Raw genomic sequence first — 18,969 nt, forward strand, 5'->3', positions numbered from 1 at the left:
CAGGAGCTAACAGGGCTGATTAGAAAGAGCTGTAGACAAGATTTGAAGGGGGCAGAGCACAAAACCAGGCTTGCTAGAAGTAAGTCCACATGTGGCAGCACACCATATTTGAAGGATGGTGTGGTAGTGAGGTTTGTTGGTCTGCTGTATCAGTGGAGGTAGGGAATGGAGACCCATGTGGCAGCTAAGCGGTGTCACTGATTAGTTAGCAGCCATAGAAGCACTTGTAAACAGACAGATGGGAATTAGCACTTCTTCCTCCAAAAAGACATGAAGAGCTTTAGACCAACCGAAGTGCATCTCCACTGCTGCATGTAGCATGGGAAACAAACAGGAGCTAGAAGGCATGGTGTGTCAGGAATACATCATCATACAGTGGCCATCACAGAAACGTGGTGGGATGTCTCACACAACTAGAGTGCCATAATCAATGGCTACAAACTCTTCAGAAGGGATAGGCAAAGAAGGAGAGGTCGTGGTTGCCCTCTATGTCGGGGAGTGTTTTGATTGTATTGAGATTAATGATGGTGACAATAGGGTCAAGTGTTTATGGGTAAGAACTAGGGAAGGCCAACAAGGCAGGTACCATGGTAGGAGTCTGTTATACACAACATAGCCAGGATGAAGAGAGAGAAAATATTCTTTGGGCCCTGGGGAGAAGTCTCACAATCACTAGACCTTGTTCTTGTGGGGAAGATTAACTTCCTAGCATCTGCTGGAAATCTAATTCAGCAGAGAGAGAGCAGTCCTGGAGGATCGTAGAGTGTGTGGAAGATAACATCCTGACACAGCTGCTGAGGGAGCCAACCAGAGAAGGCACCCTGCTGGACCTGCTTTTTGTGAACTGGCTTGTGGATGAATGTAATGATTGGGGTGTCCATCTTGGCCACAGCAATCACAAAAGGATAGGGTTCTCAGTTGTTAGGGAAGTAAAGAGTGGGGTCAACAGAACTGCCACCTTGGACTGGTGGCTTGTTTCAGAGACTGGGCTCATTTTTGGAGCTAGTCTTGTTTAAAGTCTTTGTCAATGATCTGGATGAAGGGATTGAGTGCATGCTCAGTAAGTTTGCAGACAACACCAAACGTAATGGAAGCACTGAGCTGCTCAAAGGTAGGAAGGCTCTGCAGAGGGATTTAGACAGGCTGAATCAATGGGCTGAGGTCAGTTCTATGGGGTTCAACAAGGCCAGCACTTGTGTCCTGGCCTGTATCAGAAATAATGTGGCCAGTGAGGCCCCACCTTGAATACTGTGTTCAGTTTTGGGCACCTCACTACAAGAGGACACAGTCTCAGGCTGCGCCAGGGGAGGTTCAGGCTAGATGTTAGGAAAAAGTTCTACGCAGAGAGTGTGATTGCCCATTGGAATGGGCTGCCTGGGGAGGTGGTGGAGTCACCATCATTGGAGGTTTTCAGAAGACTTGATGGGGTGCTTGGTGCCATGGGTTAGTTGTTTGGGTGGTGTTGGATTGGTTGATGGGTTGGACGCGATGATCTTGAAGGTCTCTTCCAACCTGGTTTATTCTATGTATGTATTCTAAGGAGGGACACTGAATGCAAAAGCTTGTCCAGAGAAGGGCAGTGAAACTGGTGAAGGGTCTGGAGAGCAAATCTAACAAGGAGCAGCTGAGGGGACTGGGATTTTTTTAGCGTGGCGAAGAGGAGGCTGATGGGAGACCTCATTGCTCTCTACAGTTACCTGAAAGGAGGTTATAGTGAGGTGGGGGTGTCTTTTCTTCTAATATCGAGTGATAGAACCAGAGGAAATGGCCTCAAACTGTGCCAAGGGAAGCTTAGATTGGATATTAGGAAGAATTTCTTTCCTGCAAGAGTGGTTACGCATTGGAATAAGCTGCCTAGGCAGGTGGTGGAGTCGCAGTCCCTGGAGGCGTTAAAAATGTGTGGACAGGACACGTTAGGACATGGTTTAAGGGCCATGGCGGTGTTTAGTCAATGGTTAAACTCAAGGATCTTAGAGGTCTTTTCCAACCAAAGCAATTTTGTGACATTGAGAGTTACATTTTTAAATGAAGCCTTTTACAAAATATCACAGTAATTTCTCTTGAAGTGCATTATGTTTCTTTCACTTGTAGCTACTGAAGTCTATATTTAGTACCTTTTGGGTGTGGGGTTTGTTTTTTTGGGGGGTTGATTTTACTCTCCCCCCCCCCCCCCTTTTTTTTTTAAATTAGAAAATAATTACTCATTCCCAACAAAAGTTGTGAGTTTACATCAGAAATTACTGGGTGAGGGTCTTTCTTCTCTTCATTATATCTGAGGTTAGACTAGAGTATCACAATGTTTTTTACTGACCTTTAAAATATCTTAAGATGCAGCTTGTAGTTTTCCCAAAATGTGCTATGTTTGAATAGCTGTTGTTAGCTAAAAGGTTTTCTCTGCAGCCATGAAATTGAATTGTCTTGTTAATTGCACTCTGCTATTCTTAGAAGAAGGTCCTAGACAAGGTATCAGCCTCTTAGCAGGTTTGGAATATTTTATTCAGGTGATTATAACAAAGGCAAATTGATTCAGTACAAGGTGCTTCTCTGCCCCGATTTCATCCTCTTGGTACTTTCTAGTCAGACTTTGGCTTCAGTATTTCTCAAAATGACAGCATTTGCTCCTTAGTCAAAACTATTCTGTTTCCTCAGTATCATTATCTTAACTCAAATCAGATTTTGTTTTTTTTCCACTCCAAATGAGAGAGCTACTCCTCAGCTGTTTGTTTCAGAGGTTCCCAAACCCATTGCTGTTCCCTGGGTGTGTCTTTTGTGGCATCCCCCATCTGCTTGTTGCTGCTCTCTGCTTTGTGCTGGCACAGCTGAATGTGCAGCTGTATGGGGAACTGATCCAACTGAAAAATAACCCAGCAGAAAAAAGTGACGCAATTGCTCCAGAATGTGAAACCTCAGCCTCACATTTTGCCAGAGGAGGCTGATGAGTTGTCAAGTAGGCTTTTGGATGCTGACAACCTTACGAATCCACCTAGGACTCCATGATACATACCTGTGAACTTTATTTGCTACTGCATTCCTTGGGAGGGCTGGGATTTTACCAAAGTTACTGTACTGTTAGCCTTGGGGGAAACTGATGCTACATCAGTAGTTCTTCCATTCCTCTGGTTTCTCTAAGGAGCACGGAATATAGACAGTGATTTTTAAGGTCGGGCTTCTAGTTGATTGCCGTTCAGTGAGTTCATGGCTCTGACGTCATCTGTGTATTCCTTAGCCATCTTTTTATCTGTTTTGTTGGAGGGTCATCGATACTGGCTGTGTTCCAGCCTGTGACTTGGAGGACAGTTGCACAAGTGGAGACACACTTTTATTATTTGCCTTGTTGAAATGCTTAGTTCTCTAAGTGAAATTCCTGGAAGTAACGGAATTCATGAATGATTTGGGAAAACCATGCAGTTATTTACGTCACAGTTACTAAAGCACAGTTAATACTGCACTAAAATGATTCTTCATGTTGTACCCAAGTGGTGATCACAATTTTTATATACTGTCAGAACAGTTTTAATATTGCTTACTTTGTTCATAAACAGTGATTGCATTTTCAAAAGCATTAATATAAAAATATTTAAAGTAATTTAGAGGATAGTCTTAATTAGTCCCAGGGCATTTGTTAGCAGTTGTTAGGCTAAAATATAAAAGAAAACTGAAAAAAATACAGAGCGTTTTTAATGAGATGCTCATTTACTAAGATACAGCCTGAACCCCAAATTCAAACACTTTATGACTGTTCAAGTGTCAAGTTGTTTGGTTACAAGAGCAGCTCCCAAATTAAACAACGTGCTTGTGTTCCTTTCTCCTTGGAATTCCAGATCTGTAGAGAATTCTTCCTGTAGTGGTTAATGTCTTAGTCTCTTAGGACTTTGAAGGAGACTGCTGGCATTAGGAGGCATTAAGTAGCAAAGCAGTCTGATTTCTATGTTTCAAATACGTGTGATATTTAGGTACACTTTCATTTTTTCTTTGTTGTTTTTAATTGCTAATAACTGGCATAAATTGGGTTGCTTCTATTTAGAGATGTTTATTTTCTCTTCAGGAAATAAATTTTGAGTGGTTTAATTTCAGGTGGTTCAAATCATTATGTGCAGTTCCTAGAAAGAAGAATATTATCTTAAACTTAGAACATTAAAATGCTCTCAATAGAGAGTGTGTGTAGGGGGTGGGTTTGTATAATAAAACTAAACTATGCTTTTTAAACTGGTTGGTTGAAAAACTTCATTTTGGGGCAGTCTTCTAAATAAATACTTGTTAAAAGTAATTTTGCAGAATATTCTCTGGGAAGGGTTTTTGAGCTTTATGTGATTCCATTGCATTTTTTCACTGATCTCAATATTTTAAGACCTTTCATAGCGTTTCTCTAAAGGCTTTCTGTACAATAAACTTCTTGTCAAACCTGTGTATAGCTTACACATTTAATACCTCTTAGTCTTCTGTGCAGCTCATAGTTGGATGTGATCATGGGACAGTGGGCTTCTCACCACATTACTGTTGCGTTATATTGTCTCTTTAGTGCTTGATAGCCCTTTCAATGGAATTTTTTTTCTCTTGATGTCCAACCTAAACTTTCCCTGACACAATTTAAGGCTGTTTTCTCTTGTCCTATTGCTCATTCCCTGGGAGAAGAGATTGATGCCCACGTTGCTTCATCTTCCTTTAAGGTAGTTGTGGAAGGCGATAAGGTCTCCCATCAGCTTTGTCTGCTCCAGGCTAAACAACCCAAGTTCCCTCAGCTGCTCTTTGTAAGACTTGTTCTTCAGGCTGTTCACTGGCTTTGCTGCCTTTCTCTGGACATGCTTTTGCACCTCAATGGCCCTCTTGGTATTGAAGGGCCCAAAACCAAACCCAGTATTTGAGACAGGGCCTCACTAGTGCCCCAGACAGGGGGATGAGTTCTTTAGTCGTACTGGCCACACTTTTTCTGATAACAGGCCAGGATGCCTCTGGCCTTCTTGGCCACCTGAGCACACTGCTGGGTCAAGTTCAGTCACCTGTCAACTAGGACCCCCAGGTCCTTTTCCACTGGGCAGCTTTCCAGACACTTCCTCAGGTGTGGAGTGTTGCATGGTGATGTTGTGACCCAAGTGCAGGACCTACCTCTTGTCCATGTGAAACTCTCTACAACTGACCTTGGCCCATGGATTCAGCCTGTAGATTGCAGAGCCTTTCTAACTTCAAGCAGATCAACACACACCCAATTTAGAGTCACCTGCAAACTTACTGAGGGTGCACTAAATCCTCTTGTGCGTATCATTGATAAATACATTAAACAAGATTGTCCCCAAAAATGAGCCCTGTGGAGCACCACTTGTCACTGGCCACCAACTGGATTTAACTCCATTCACTGCCTCTCTTTGGGCCTGGCCATCCAGCCATTTTTTTCACTCGGTGAAAAGTCAACTCTGTTGACTCAACCTTGGAATTTCCTCACCTTTTGATGTTGGTAATTTTATGGTCCAGCAGTGTTCATCTTGCTAGGCTAAAACACTATTGTGGATAAAGCTTTCACTTTGTAATAAACTGTTTACATAACCTGTGTGTGTCTCCTAGGTGTTTTTTCCTGGAAGCATTGTCAGATTTAAAGCAATGCGTGTTCTATTTGTTTGCCTCCCTTCTGCAGTTCTTCAGCTAATTTTACTACTCGTTTTCACATCAGATAAGCACTGAGAAATACTAGTACTTGTTTAAAAAATGTAACATTATAGTTTTCTTAAACAATTTTTAAAAAAATGATTTACAGAGAAGAATATGGATACTGCAGTTGTTTTAAAGTTATGTTTTCAGGAGTGTATAATCAAATTATTGCTTGCTCTTTTTAAAATTCAACAAGCCAAAAATTTGCTAGTCTTACTTGGCCTTGCAGGATGCCACTAGATGGTGTTAGCATCTAGTCTGCTTTTTTTTTTTCCCCTTAATCAGGCACGAAAATACTCAAAAGTGCTCTGTTTGCATCACTTGTGAAGCCCTAATAAAATTCTCAGGTATCATAATGTAGATTTGTTAGAGTAGATCATAAAAGCTATCATTCTGTGAGGTTTGTGCATGATTTGTAATTAGATATGCTAAAAGTGACAGGTGGATGCTATTCAGTCTAGATATTTTGTTCCTCACTTTCACTCTGTTTCTTTGAGGTTATCTGTTTTGATTCTGGATATGAAGGGAGATTGTCTGTTATATCACAACTGTGTATTTTATAAAGTTTTTCTCATTTTTTTATGTGATTGGAAAAACCCAACATTCTGAAGCCACATTCATGGTAATAATGTAAAATCTATTTTTTTTATTCTCTAAGTGAAATCAAGGAATCTCAGACAGAGATAGGTAAGAAACCATTTGTGTCCTGATTCTGAGATGTCCTTTCACCCTCATCATAGTAACGGAGGAAGGTAGACTCTTACAAAGCAAATATTAAGGGCTGTCAGTACTGAAGTAACTGTAGATAGTATAAGGTTGATAGCTGGGCAGCTATAAAACCTGTAAGAACAAACCAGTAGACTATGACTGCATGAACTCATTTGAGGGTCAGCTCTGCACTAGCTGGTAGAGGTTTGAAAACATAGCAATGCAAGCCTGTGCTATGGACCATGGGTTTTTTTAATTCACTACTTTAATTCTTTAAGTGGAAAGGTGATATTTTTCTTTTCAGGGCTGTTTTAGGTAAACACTGCCTTGTTTTCACAAAGCAATATACCCGGTGGTGATTGAACTGAAAAGCTACATATACCATTGGGGGGCATGTACCACCATTGGGGGGCACGTACCACCATCAGTCCATACCCCATTGGCCCTATTCAGGGTAGAATGGTAAATGCTGTGTTTCCCATTCAGTAGGTTTCAGGGTTTTCAAGAGTCACATAAGGCTTAGCTGTTGGAAAAATAATGTAAATTACTAAGTTTTGGAGAGACCTGTTAATAGAGTGTGAACTGATACAGTAAGTAATGAAATGCTGGGTAGAAAGATAGGTAACTATGAGCACCTTTTTTACCAATTCTTTGTTGACATCTAAATTGTCTGAATGTGGTCTCTAGCTTTTGTGCTTTTAAGAGAGTTTACTGTGGTTGAATGGATCAGTTTATGAATGTAATTGAGGGTAAAGCAGGAAGCATCATCCTACTTACTGTTGACTCTCAGTTCTGTTCCGAGTCCAAAAATGCATCTTCTAGATTCTCAGGAGCATTCTGTATGCTGAAAAGAAAGAACTTTCTGTGTATTCCACCTCCAGCAATTCCATGTGTTTTAAGAATTTCAGTGACAAACTTCTAAATTGGAAAAGTTCAGTAATGAGTTCCTAATCAGACGATGAGCAGTGAATTCTGCTGTGCCTAATGGTGGTTTCAAAATAGTCATGTAAAAAAGGACATCTTAACTGAAGCAGAGTAATTAATTCACATTTTGTATCCCTATGCTAAAAGGTGAACAATAGTTCATAGAACGTTTTTTTTCTGACAAAAATTGTCTAACCTTAGAATGGCCAGTCTTGGATGAAAAGTAAAGGTGCAAATTTGGTTGTGTTTTAATACTACTGATGTGATGCATGGCACAAGTGACTTTCTTTTCACTTTTTAATAAACCAGATAATATCATTCTATAATTAGAATCTTAATATTATCTTTCAGATAGGGACTTGCATACAATTTTTGCTGCTCAGTGTTAAGGGCTAGGGCTTGGCTAGCCACTAGATGCATGAGAGACGCTCTTTATGAACTCCTCTCCTTCCACAGAGTGGAAGACAAAAAGAATAGAGACTTACACAGTGGAAAACTAAAACAGCTTGAAGAAAAACAGTAGCAATAAAATGAAATATATGTAAATATATACAAAACCAATCAATCCCAACCCCTCTGATGGCAATTAAATCAATGTCACCACTAATGCTGTGGGCCGGCACTAGGGAAGTGCCAGACTGGACTTTATTTCAGACAGAAATAAGATCAGGAACTGGATTCTGGAATTTAGATTCAGAAACACAGAGATTGGAATTGAAGGTGGAAAGGACAGAGTCCTTCTTGGGTGCTGGCTCTTAAGAAGAAAGTTTAACCCATATGATGTCTCAGTTCTGTAGTGAATACAACACACATGGAAGCAAATCATTGATCAGTTAGAGGTTACCTGTCCTGACCGCTCTCCCCACAGATGTAGCCCTAGTGATCTAATACTCGAGATCTGGCAGTCGCATTTGTCTCCGTAGGAGCAAGTATAAGCAAGAACCTTTCTGCATCACAATCCTTTATAATAACTATGAGCATCCAGTGGTACCACCTCTAGAAGTAGACACTGCAAAAACAGGCCATTAATTTCGGGCAGTGCAGTTGTTTAGAAGAGACTGAGCTGAGAAGGAAAATCACTGAAGAGAATCAGTTCTGTTCTAACTCAAACTGGGACACTCATAAGATTTGCTTGCTCTTTTTATTCTTAATCTGGAATAAAACCTCTAATTGGAGGGATTTAAAACTAAATTTAAGGGAGAGGTTGCTTGTAGTTCCATAATACACTTCTTAGATGAGATGCTCTATTTCTATACCATGAAACTTAGGATAAATATGTACTCACTCTTGACTTGTTTAAAGAGTAGACTATGGTAGAGTTCACATTTATTGTTCATGTTTTAGTGCTTTAAAACTAGTAGGTTGGTTTACTTTTAAATCTTGGTTTTGTAATTTGATTTTTAGTCTCTTGTATGCAAGATTCTTCTTGGGGCTATGCTTGATTAGGGATGCTTTGTTTGGGCTCTGGCAAAAAAATGCTCTTGAATAATTCCCCTTTTCCCCTGTTTTTCTGCCTGTTCCTTCAATCTTTCAGCAGAGCTTGAGTGCTCAGGTAGCAGATGTTTAATCTACATGTGAAAGGGGCTGAAATAAACTTTCACAAGTAACTAACTGTAAGTTTAGCATTCGGTAAACATTGAAATTATGCATCAATAACAGTTTCTAGCTGTTGAGGAAAGGGATGTTGAGCTCCTCCCTAAGGAATCCCTCCAGGATTTTCAACACAACACTAAGAATTTTAGCATTTAATCTTGTATAAGTATCAGCAGAACACTGGTACCATAGAATAAAAGGCTGGATCCATAGAAGAGGTTGCTGAATCCAGAAGTAGTATTGGACACTTGAGACACTTAAGAACATTCCTTGTTCCTCTGGAAGTAATGTGACCTTCCTTAGAAAGAAAGCATTATCATGTAAAAAGAAGTATGCTTCAGCAGTGCATACATCCCATGTACTTCTTTTTAATTGTCACATGAGCTTGGCACATGAAATCAGTCATTTCAGTTGCTCCCATAGGAAATTGCTGAACTTCATTGTAGAATCAAAAAAGAAAATAATTTACAAACATCAGCACTATAAGAAAAATTCGTAGAGTATCTTGGAACAGAGACTGTCTTCTTTTCCCTATGTTAAATGGAGATGCTAGTATTCTACTGGGCGAGTTTCTTTACAAGTGGTGATGCCAATGGAACCTAGTTTACTGTGCTTCCCAATCTTCCTCTACCCTGTGACAGGGCTTTATTGAGTCAGAATGAGTGAACCCTTGAGATGTTGTCTCACTTTTTCCAATGCTGCTTGCATCTGTTACATTTGTCTCTCTTTGGCTGGGGAATGTGGCTGTGTGCACTCTGACTAGCTAGAGTTAAGGGCAAGAAGAAAGGCTTTAGCTGTACACCTTTTTTGCTATACTAGATTACTGAATATCAGTAAGGCTTTTCTCTTTTATTTTTCTTTTTTTTTTTTCCTTTTCTTTCCTCTGTAACTCCTCTCTTGCTTCTCTGTGTTTGTTTTTCTAAACTGTTGATGCTTTATAAATTTCTTAGCAATAATTAAACTTCTATAGAGAAATGTTTCAGCTTTCCTGTTTAATGAGACATGCTCATACGAATACTACTGTATTTTTAACAGCTACACTGAAAAGTTCTTCCTTTTGTTTTCCAGTGTAAATCATTAGCATTTTATTTAATGTTATTTTCATTCTTTTATTCTTTTTATTTTATTCTTTTTATTTTATCCATATCCACTGTACAATTGACTGCAAAACTTCTCTTTTTTAAAAGATAAAAGATTAAAGAAGGTTCTCAGTTTCCTAAATATTGCATAATACTGTGCTGCTGACTTAAGTACTCAAAATATGCTGGTTTTGAAAAAGCTCTTTAAAAGTAGGATAGGTGCTAACTGAGTAAAAAAAAAAAAAAGTAAAATTACATTTTATTTAAGTATGGTGCATTACAAAACCATTTTATAGTATGCATGTGCATTTTGCTATTTGAAAAAGCAGACATTCCCACATTCAAAAGCCAATTTCCCCTTTCTCTCAGAAAGTCATTAATGATACCTGGGAGAAGGTAAATCTAGAAGGAGTATTTGAGTTAGGAGATTTTGTTGCTGTGAACATCTTTTATAACATAATTACAGATTGTGACTGAAATATGCTTAATCTTAACGTTCTTTAATTGTTAGACCACAGTCATATCCTTCAGCTTGTACTGTATGGGATTTTTTTTAGGGTGGGGAAGGTATTATATTCTTAAACTCTAAAAGACTTGGCCTGATTGACTACTTTTTTTATGTGATTGTATTCATCTAAGTTACATGCAAATTTTTACACATATTGCCTGTGAGGATGATGAGTGTTTTCCTGTATTTATTTTTTTTTCTACTCTGGGCATGTAAATAAATCACAGTTCAGAGCACCAATATTAGAAGCTGACTTTACAAGCAGTTCCAGTGGTCAGGGGCACCCATTGGGCATGATTCAGCATATATCAGTTAGGCATTGAAAAATGCAAGGTTGTGAGTCTGCATAGACAGATGACTGCAGAGGTGTATACTTGAGAAGGCTCCGTGGGCCTTGCCATTATATGTATGTTGTTAAGGGCTTTTGTTGAGGAAATGAATATGCAAGACAGACACTGAAGGGGACATCGTTTGTTTGTGATCCTTGCAGGGTATGAACCTGCACATAAAGTACATATTGTTCTTACTGTATTCATCTGTTTAGTGTTTGTAGTTTCTAAAGCAGAGGCTGACTTTTTTTGTTGTTTTGAAAATCTTAAGAAGCAAACACTTGAAAAATTAAAATCTTGAGAGTTACTGCAGTGAATCATTATTTAAAATTCTGCATTTTTGGATGGTGCCTCATGCAGTCTTCTTGCAAGAACTTAGAGCCTGTTTATGTTCCAGACTGATGTGGCCTGGTAGCTGAAAGGCAAGATGAATCAAGCAGAGTTTTTAGTGGGGAAGAGGGATGCAGGAATGGTGATTTGAGAAAGTTGTTGCTAAGCAGAACTAACTTCCTGCTGAACACAGCTGTTCTTAACCCATGTTTTCCAGGTTAGTTTTGCCTCCTAAGTGTTGAGTAAAATGTATGGTTTTTTTGCTTGCCTGTGTTTACCTAGTTAGGGAATGAAAGGGCATACGAAATTGATTTCTCTTTGTATGTCACTCCGTACCAGTTCTTTAGAAATCACAGAATATCAGGGAGCATGGTAAATGAGCTACATGATGGCATTTTAAAATCCTACAACAGCTTTGTCCAGGATGAAAATCCCAAAATTTCAGGCAGTTTCTGTGTTTCAAGTTTTCTTGACTTGTATTTGTAAGATTAATGATAAATACCCTTTCAGGTTGACATTTCATAAAACATAATCTAAAGGAATACATAACCCACCACAGCAGTGTACTTATTGTGGCAGTGTTATTTTTATTAAACTGTTTCTCCTTGTAATGTCTGTTCTGACTCGTAAAGTTTTGTGTCTTCAAAGAAAGTGCAACAAACCAAATTCAACATTCATTTTTCTTTCCTACAGCATTATCTGCATACCAGAGGTACTACAGTTTACAATCTGACTACTGGAAGGTCTGTATATATGCTGCTTTTTTAAAGTTTTAAAGTCACAGATTGTTGTAAATGATTGAATTTCTAAAATAGATGAATTTCAATATAAGTTTGCAGTATCTGTGCTCAATTACTTTTGGGCATATTAATTGGGTCATAATGGAAATGTTTGTCTATTTGTACAATTTGTTATAAATATATGTGGAAATAAGACTTCACACACTTTGAAGTGGTAAATTAATTATCTTCACACATTTTAGATTTGTAAAATGTTATTTTATTATCGTTCATTACTTCAGTTTTTCTTATGTAAGCATAAATATTTGGTATGAGTATTGAGAAACTCATAAGCACTTCAAAGTTGCCATGCAGGGTATTTGACTTGTGCTAGGAAAAGTGTTCTCCGGCTTCTTATTTCTGAAGATGCCAAATTGTTTAAAATCCCTTTCAATATTTTAGATAACAAGCTTACATAAGGTGGGAAAAATAGCCCTGTTTGTATAGGTGCCTATCTGTAAGTATCAGAACTCTGTAAATTAATTTAAAAAAAAAAAAATCTTACCATGAGATTGTAGAAAAATGGCATCTTTGCATTGCTATATGAAGTAATCTGAAGGTGAGGACTGAGATGGAAGTGAAGGAAAGCACCCAGCGCAGTCATTGATACTTGTGTGGTCTTAGCACCTTTTTTCCTTAGGAGTGTGCCTCTTAAACTAGTCAGGCCTCGCTCTGCAAAACCGCCAACCCCACGGACATGCCAGCGTTAGGGAAACTATGTTTCCTATATTTTTTGCAATTTATAGGGGCTGTAAGTATGTTCAGAAAAAAAACCAATGACAGCTTCTCCTATAGGGGCAGGGTAAATAAAGAGTAGAAATGTGAAGTGAGATCAGTGTCTTCTGGCATACAGAAGGAGAGGTCTGGAGAGTCCTAGAATTGTTCATTTTGTCTTGTGAAGCCCCTGCTCCGGTGGTTGTATGAGTGCCACTTTTGCACTAATTCATTGGGAACTGGAAGTAGTTGTTATTTTTTTTCCAGAAAGAACCACTGCAGTTTAAAAACCACAGCAATAAAAACATTCATCTGTTCTTACTTCTTACATGTCCTCAGTGAGTTAGTGTAAAGATTGCTGTAACAGAGTGTTGAAATCATTTAATCAAACATCTATTGTAATAGTTTCTTTTGTTTATACTCTTGCCATGTTAAGCATTTCAGAATAGTTTGTGACTTGAATTCTTTTTTTCTGGCTTTTGTTCTGATGGGTCGTTATTACAAGGGATAAATGATTAGTAAATTATTTTGCCTACATTTCCTGAGAGTTCAGGGTGAAGTATAACCAACTGATTGTATGAGTTTCCTTAGGTGTAGTGTGTTTCAGCAAGGCTCAGAGTATTACCTGCAGTTAAAATAAATGTATACTGTTACACAGGGTCATTTCAAGAGCATGGGTAGCTGTAAAATGTGTGATCTGTGCTTGACTTGCTCAAAGCAATTTCTGTTTGCATGCAGTGTGCTGATACTCTAACATACCTGTTCTTTGTGTATATCTCAAGAGTTTTGTCATGCATAAATTATTGCAAACATTTACAGTTGCAAGCATGAGAACATTGCTTGAAGCTGACTAAAGAGCATTTTGACTTCTGCAAAGAAAAAAGCCCACATAATTTTTCTTCTGGTTGGCCTCATGTGGGAAGGATCCTATACTACTAGTTCTCATTAAGAGCTTCCTTATAACTAACTAGTCCAAAGTGGATTTTTTTTTTTCCCTAAATAATTTTGGAGATTTTCTTAGTTTTTATATGTATGAAAAAGGGCCTGAGATAATTAAAAAAACCTGTTTTGCAGTTAAAAACTTTTTTGCTGAAACTAATTAAAAATCATAGATGAATCACATTTCATCTTCTTGATGGATGATGAAGATTTTCAAGTTGGCAGTAGGAAGCTGTCTGGATTAGGTCTGGAGAAAAGTCTTCTCCCTCCCCTCCTCCCAACTGAGAGGGTTTCCTGTTCTCTTTTAGTGCTTTGTATCTGTAAGTAACCATTTAGTGAAGAATAGTAAGTTTGTGATGTAATTTTGGTCACACTTGTGTAATGTTTTGTTACACTTTGTGATTAACTTTTTTTCAGAGATACAGATGACTTAAAGAAAAAACTGCAATCACACTTCTTTGTTTCACTGTTGGGGGTTTTTAGAAGAATATCTCTATCTCTTTTAAAAAAATTCCTACAGGGTTAGGTGTCATCAATTGCATCGTTGGTATTTGTGGTGGTAAAGCAGGAGAGAGAAAAGGGTGTGAAGAAAGGGTTGTATTTATGAGCTGTGAGAGGAGCTGTGTGAGAGAAGTGAGAAATTGATGGAGGGTGCCGAATCCCATGAAGGTTATTATGTAAGACAGATTTGAAAATAGGGGCTGTCTTACAAACTTAGGCACCATGTCTGAAATTACTTGCTATGGGACAGTACAAATTTACATCATTGAAATAAGTGTCTATTCGTTGTTTTAGAAATAGAAAACTTACAGTATTTTGAGAGATTTTAGGTTGCTTTATGTATAGTTTTACCCTTCCTACATAGAATTTTACTCTCTGGTATTCTATTCCATGTGGTTGGTCAACGTGAGCCAGCAGTGTCCTAGGCTGCATCAAGAGATGTGTAGCTAGCAGGTCAAGAGAGGCGATTCTTCACCTTTACTCTGTTCTTGTGAGACCCCACCTTGAATACTGCATCCAGTTCTGGTGTCGCTAGCATAAGAAGGACACGGAACTGTTTGAGCGAGTCCAGAGGAGGGTCACAAAGGTGATCCAAGGGCTAGAACACCTCTGCTATGAGGATAGGCTGAGGGAGATGGAGTTGTTCCATCTAGAGAAGAGAAGACTCTGGGGGAATCTTGTAGCTCCTTTGCAATACCTGAAGGGATCCTGCAGGAAGGCTGCAGAGGGACTTTGCATAAGGGTGTCTAGCAGTAGAGCAGGGGAGAATGGTTTTAAGCTGAGGGAGAGTAGGTTTAGACTGGAATTTAGGAAGAAGTTCTTCAGTACAAGGGTAGTGCGACTCTGGATTATGTTGCCCAGAGAGGTTGTGGATGCCTCCTCCCTGGGGAGTGTTCGAGGCCAGACTGGATGAGGCCTTGAGCAGCTGAGTCTAGTTGAGGAATTTCCCTGCTCATGTCAGGTAGGTTGGAGTCGATGATCTCTAAGGCCCCTTCCAACCTAAGCCATCTTGTGATTTTCATGTGTTGCTCATTATATGATATTTATCTTACAATTATTGGTGGTGTGTGTGTTTTTAATTTTTGTGAAGAAAAGCATTTTACTTCCTTTTTCATAGATTTTTCTGTTGGTGTGAATTTCTTACCAGGTTGTTTTCTGTCAGAATTTGATGCATGAGTTTCATTGGTAATAGAATAAGCATTTTATTGATCCTATGGAACAAAAAGAGAAAGAAAAAAAACATATTAGAAAATATATTCTGAATCTGTGTTACAGCGATAAAAGTGAAGGTGGAAAGTTGGGCATATGCTCTGTTTTGCTGTTTACCACATAAATACTCCCTTCATTCTGATGAGATATTACTTCCTTTCAAAGTATTAATACCTTTATGGATAGTTTGGAAAGAAGTGAGTTATGCTATGATTCCTGTTCTTAAATAGACCATTTTTTTTGCAAGGGGCACTCACAGATCAAAGTAAAATGTCAAGCTGATTGAGTTTCCACATTTTTTGTTTTGTATAGGGACTGTGGTACCTTAACTCTGCATGTAAAAGAAATTACCTGACTTGAAATCTTATAAAGCAAGTATCTCAACTTGCATAAAATCTGGGATAACTTAGGAGTTCTTGCATTCAAGTAGTTTTCTCTGTGTTTCTACTTCTCATTATGTGCCTGTACTAAAATAAATCTCCCTTCTGTGCAATGCACTTCATTCTAATTTCTTTTTAAAACTCCTTTATGTCAACATGTTGGGGGAGGTGAGGAAGACTGTGGGGGATGAATGGATAGGAAGGGCAGTTCAGGAGAGGGAGTTAACAGCTAGAACTTCAGTTTGTAGATTTTGATGCTACTGAGAAAATAAAGATATCAAGTGTTAGTGTCTGCCATGATTATCAGTTTTGACATATTCTGAGGAGGCAGGATTAGAAGCTCAGCAAGGAGTAAGATATTCCTGGTTTTATCCAAACATGATGGCAGATATCTGGCACCTGGAAAAAGTTACTTTAATCATCTTATGTTGTACTATAATTCAGTTGATTACACTGAACTCTTTTATATAATGCCTGAATTTGGGTAGGGCTGTGCCAACACAAATTTCAGTACCTGGGTGAATTGTGTAAGTGTAAAACATCTGGGTCTGTTGCATTGACATGGTTCCCCAGGGCAGGGAAGACCTGGAAATCATCCTCTGCAGACGTGCAGCTGCAAGAGGATTCAGTACTTACTACCATGATTCCTAAGAGGGCTTTACAGAACAGCCTAGTTACTGCTTTGATTAGGAGATCCTAATGGCACTGCAACCACAGCCCTTACGTAGTTCTATAGTTTGGTTAAAGTATATTTGCAGCTTTTTGCAGGTAGGTTCAGTGTTCACAGTGCTCCTGTAGTTGTTGCAACATAGAATAAAACTTTTTGGTGTGGCTATATTCTGATTCTTTGCAGCATTTCTCTGAACCATCTGTTGTTCTCTCCAGGGTTGAAGGAATGAATGTGTAGCTTTCTAGGCAGGATTTCAGTCAAATCCAAGAGTCTGTGAACAAATTATGGGGAGCGTGCGGACAGCGCTGCTGTCGTACCTTAATGTGAGTGTATTAATTCATCCTGTCTGTCTTCAAGGATTTTTATAAAAAGGTGTGTTTCATTGGAGTAACAGAGGGTACACAAATAGATAAACATTTCTATCTATATATAAATTGGAAGATTGCCAGGGCATGGTATTTAAAAATGAACCTAAGTGAACCTTAAAATGATGGTAGTTATTCCTGGCAGTGAAAATCAGTTACTCCTGTATCAAGCAAGACTGCTTACCATGGACTAGGATGGTGGAACTTAGATTAAGGGTACCTTAAATAGAAAAGAAACGTCAATTTATTCAATTATAGTCACTTAACTTTAGTGTCTTTTTACAGAGAAGTACTGGGAATGCATCAGTCAGGAAATCGGAATGTTCCCTGAAATGTTTGAGGAATCTTTAATTAGTGAGTTGTATCTTCCAACACAAATTCAGAAATAGACTTTTTTTTCTTAGCTGTTTACCTTAATTGGAAAGTTGCCTAGGAGAAAAGTTTAATCTGTCAGGCACTCTTTGTCATTATTATGAAATTGGTCCTAATCGCCTTTCTTTTTAATAAAAAACAGAAGCTTAGTAAACTTCAAGGAGGATTTTCAAAGACCTACTTCTGTGTTCTAGTGGATTTTAAGAATTCCTAGATGCAAAGATGGTATAAACAATTTACAGTTTCAAGGCTATACTGTAGAAGGCTGAATAGTCTGGTTTAAAAATAATTAAGTTGAAGGGGCAGAAACAAATCCGATGGTTGTTTTGCAGCAAGTAAGGTACTGATCTAATTCTGGAAAGCAGCTATTTGGTACTTCTTGCTCATGTTTACTGGACATTATAAACTACTGAGTTCAAACGTTTGCCTCAGACCTTCATCTTATTTGTCACTTAAATGATTCTTAGAAATTTAATTTTGGCTATATGTTCGCAAATAGTGAACTTCCACTTTTGTCAGATAGTCCTTATCACAGAACGTTAGGGTTTGGAAGGGACCTCAAAAGATCATCCAGTCTAACTCGCCTGCCAGAGGAGGATCACCTAGAGTAGGTCACACAGAAATGCATCCAGGTGGGTTTTGAATGTCTCCAGAAAAGGAGACTCCACAACTTCTCTGGGCAGCCTGTTCCAGTGTTTTGTCACCCTCACAGTGAAAAGGTTTTTCCTTTTGTTCGCGTGGAACCTCTTGTGCTGCAGCTTACACCCACTGGGCATCTCAGAAGAGCCTGGCTCCATCCTCTTGACACTTACCCTTCTTTTAAACATTAATGAGGTCATCTTTCAGTCTCTTCTTCTCCAAGGTAAAGAGACCCAGCTCCCTTGGCCTTTCCTCCTAAGGGAGATGTTCCTTAATCATCTTTGTGGCTCTGCTCTGGACTCTGTAAAGAGAATCCAAAACCATGCAGAGATACCGAAGAAACAAAAAAAAAAAACACCACTAAAATTCTCTTCAGAAAGCCCAGGAAAGTGCAGCTGTGTACATATTTACTAGTTCTGGAAGAAGGCTATGTTCTTTATACTGAGTTGCTAGTCTGTTACAGAAAGTGATTTTATAGTGTTCCTTGCTTTGTAGACCTAAAGTGTACTTCAGTACCAGGTAATTTTTTTGCAATAATGTTTTATAATTGAACCCATGTAGAAATGTTACTAGAAGTATTTTCAACTGTATAGCTAAAACACTTTTCATTAATAGTAAGGCTTCCCCACCAAAAGCCCCCCACCAAACTACTTATGTAACAAGTGACCATGATTATTTGTTTTGAAATGTGACCTGTTGCTTAATGTTTTTATGCAGCTTCTTTTCCCCCCCTTGCTTTGGAAAGAAAAATGTCTTTTTTTGGATGTCTATTCCTAATGCTATAAAACAGCAAAACAATTAAAAAAACATGAATGCTTTAATTTTGTGCCTTTTGCTGTCTCTTTCCAGACTGTAAGTCTATTTCTGCCTTTTTTTTAATAGTTGGACAAAAAGCAATTACTAAACATACTGATAACAGCAAGTAAGAGAGCATTTTGCACCTTAGAGGATCTGTTAAAAGACAGCAATTTTCTGCTTCATTGACTCAACAAGTGTTTTGTTTTCTATAGTAACCTCAAAACACCAAGTAGTGTTTTTAGACAGAATTCATCAACGTTTCCATTGTTTTTGTAATTGTATATAAATGCTTGGTTTAATTCAAACAGTGCAGTGGTAAAGGATCAATAGAAATTGATGAAGCAGATGCCTTCCTGCAATAAAAATTATAGAAGACAATAGGATGTTTTGTGAATGCAGCTTTTTAGTCAAGCCCTTGGATTTTTTGAACTTTGTTTTAAAAAGGAGAATGGACATCCTGTATAAGGAGACAAGACTTCCTCATAAGAGTCC

General features: G+C 38.5%; 1 protein-coding gene across 15 annotated transcripts in view; it reads left to right on the forward strand.

Annotated features, from left to right (window-relative positions):
- KDM6A (lysine demethylase 6A) overlaps window positions 1-18,969 on the forward strand; it is a 157,285-nt gene that overhangs the window by 34,871 nt on the left and 103,445 nt on the right. For all 15 annotated transcript variants that reach the window (XM_054165951.1, XM_054165952.1, XM_054165953.1 and 12 more), the window contains exon 4: window positions 11,805-11,854. In XM_054165951.1, coding sequence (XP_054021926.1) covers window positions 11,805-11,854 — 50 coding nt within the window. The remainder of the gene's footprint in view (window positions 1-11,804; window positions 11,855-18,969) is intronic.

The sequence above is a fragment of the Dryobates pubescens genome, chromosome 12 (genome assembly GCF_014839835.1).
Source record: "Dryobates pubescens isolate bDryPub1 chromosome 12, bDryPub1.pri, whole genome shotgun sequence".
NCBI classification, from domain to species: Eukaryota; Metazoa; Chordata; class Aves; order Piciformes; family Picidae; genus Dryobates; species Dryobates pubescens.